The sequence below is a fragment of the Rosa chinensis genome, chromosome 7 (assembly GCF_002994745.2).
Source record: "Rosa chinensis cultivar Old Blush chromosome 7, RchiOBHm-V2, whole genome shotgun sequence".
Taxonomy (NCBI): domain Eukaryota; kingdom Viridiplantae; phylum Streptophyta; class Magnoliopsida; order Rosales; family Rosaceae; genus Rosa; species Rosa chinensis.
In genome coordinates, this window is record NC_037094.1 from 12,653,650 (window position 1) to 12,656,004 (window position 2,355).

The 2,355-nt window shown below is 43.0% G+C and overlaps 1 protein-coding gene across 1 annotated transcript; it reads right to left on the minus strand.

Annotated features, from left to right (window-relative positions):
- Window positions 1–458: 458 nt before the first annotated feature.
- LOC112177421 (protein FAR1-RELATED SEQUENCE 5-like) lies at window positions 459–1,610 on the minus strand. The gene has a single exon (XM_024315710.1). The coding sequence runs from the start codon at window positions 1,608–1,610 to the stop codon at window positions 459–461; it is 1,152 nt and encodes a 383-aa protein (XP_024171478.1).
- Between the last annotated feature and the right edge of the window lie 745 nt (window positions 1,611–2,355).

The following is a 2,355-nucleotide window of genomic DNA, read 5'->3' on the forward strand; positions in this document are numbered from 1 at the left end:
TGAGGTCACCTTTTTGCATGTACGATATGTGTGCCCAGCACCTTTGCATCTACTACAATGAATGGATCTTTTCGCAGGTGTTGCATTCCAAGAAGTGTTGCTTCCTTCGCCGCCTGTCTTGTCAGCTTCTTTGCCGCCTCTCTTCTCAGCTTCTTTCTCCTTCCTATCTTCACATGTCTGAGTATTGTGGCCAGGACCTTTGCAATAACTACAAGTAATTAGTCGTTTGGATGGCTCATACTTTTTGTCTCTTTTGGCTTCTCTGCCTTTGGTCCTAGTGGTGATAGGATCTCTTAAAACACAACTTTTACTCTTCGGTGTAGCTATACTTTGAACCTGTTCACAGTCTCTCGACAACCCTTCCATTATTGCTGTCAGTCTATTTATCTCTCTCCTCAACATGTTGTACCCTGCTTCTGTCTTCGAGGCATAAAAACACATTTGGTTGCAATCAGCACTCACAGCACCATACCTACTAACTTCCAGGACTTCTTTGGAAATATCTTGTTCTGGATATTTGATTGAACACACACATCTCTAGCAGACTTCGACCATCTCTTCACAATCAGTGACTTTTGAATCTTATTGATGCATTCGTGTTTCATCACTATGAACATGTGACGATATAGGACTCCCCAATACTGAAACATGTTACAAGAACATACCATGATGGGGTCTGCTCCACTTTCAGTGTTTTTCCCATGGTAGTAAACTACCTTGTGCTCAAAATCAGGCCACTTGTAAGCTGACATTGTGTAAACACGGTACCCATCTTCAAAGTACTCTGGTCCTTGTCGTAGTGTGGCTTGGCTCTCCTTCCTGATCTCCTTCCTAACCCACTTAAACACATCGTATGTGTATATAGAAGCTGCAAGATTCTCCAAGTCTTTCAGGTGAGTTTCGAGAACAGGGGTTGAGTTCATAGTATTAAAGTCATCCCTTACTTGATTGTTTCTCAATCTCATGAGTGCTCGGTCCATCCTCGGAATGACTTCGACCAGTTTCATGCCGCTCCCAATAGAGTCTTTGATGAACCTATTCATGCCCTCACACCTCTGCATGCTTCTCATGCCAGCCATAAAATGGTTCCTAAAATATGCTTGAGCCCACTTATCTTGTTTCTCATACATCATGTTGATCCAGAAAATGTTGTGGAGATCGAATTTCTCCACCATGTTGTGCCACATTACTTCGAACTGCTCTACAGTTTGAAATTTTCTCATGCACCTGTTAAAAGCTTTCAACTTTTCGTCGTACTTCAAATTAGTGTTGGCGTTTCTGGAAAGGTTCCAAGCACAAAGACAGTGCTTTGCTTGTGGCATCACGTCTTCAATTGCACTACTCATGGCTTCATCTCTATCTGTGAGTACAGCTGTTGGCATCTTCCCATTCATTGCATCCAAAAATGAACGCAACAGCCAAGTGTATGTCTCCACCGTTTCATCGACAAGAAGAGTAGCACCAAACAAAATATTTCCCCGTTGATTGTTTGACCCAACAAACAAAACCAATGGCTTTTTGTAAACATTGGTTTTGTATGTGCTATTAAAGATCAGCACATCCCCGTAACACATAAAATCAACAAATGCATTCCCATCTAGCCAAAACATGTTTGCTAACCTGTCTTCTATATCTACATTTAACCTGCAGTAGAAGTATGGGTCTTATGACGCCGGAGCGTTCATGTAGGCAAGTGCGCCTTCGGAGTCACTCTCAAAGGAAGTGGTGCGCCGTTGTTGGTCAAGTCTGTTGTACAGGTCCTTCTCAATAAATCCCACTATCTTATATCCCCCCGCCTGCTCCACCATGTACTCATACGCATGGCAAGGTCTGATTGACACTTTAGACATTGTATTTGCACGGGCCAAGTCTGATTTGTCGACATTTCGATGCGAACGAATGAAGGCAGTCTAGTTTCTAATTGTTAATTCGTGAGAATGCTCTGGAACAAAGTCTTTCACCACATAAGCTCCTACAAGCTCGTTGTAATTGACCCTGAATTTAGCCTTGCAATTTACCCTTGTAATTCTCCAAGGAGTACGACCCCTTCCGTCCAGTACGAACTACTTTTTAGCTCAAGTCCCTTGCTTGTTGCAAAGCCATTGTCTCCTCCGGATCATACCTTCAGCCTCTCCTTTGGTATCCTTCCTAAATCCAAAGCCAAGTGCCAAGGAATATCCAGAATAGAACCTCTCTAAGTCCTCTACTGTCTTAAACGTCATAGCCTTCACATCTTTAACCTTCAATCTTCTGTAGTCTGGGACATCGTTGAACACTTCATCATCAGTTCGTGTTTCATCAGCTCGAGTCCCTTCCTTGCTACAACCCTTTGTTGTTTTGTCCATCGGTGCTTCA

What these genes read in the sequence shown, in the direction of transcription:
- LOC112177421 (XM_024315710.1), bottom strand. Translation starts at nt 1,610, where the DNA reads ATGTTTTGGCTAGATGGGAATGCATTTGTTGATTTTATGTGTTACGGG.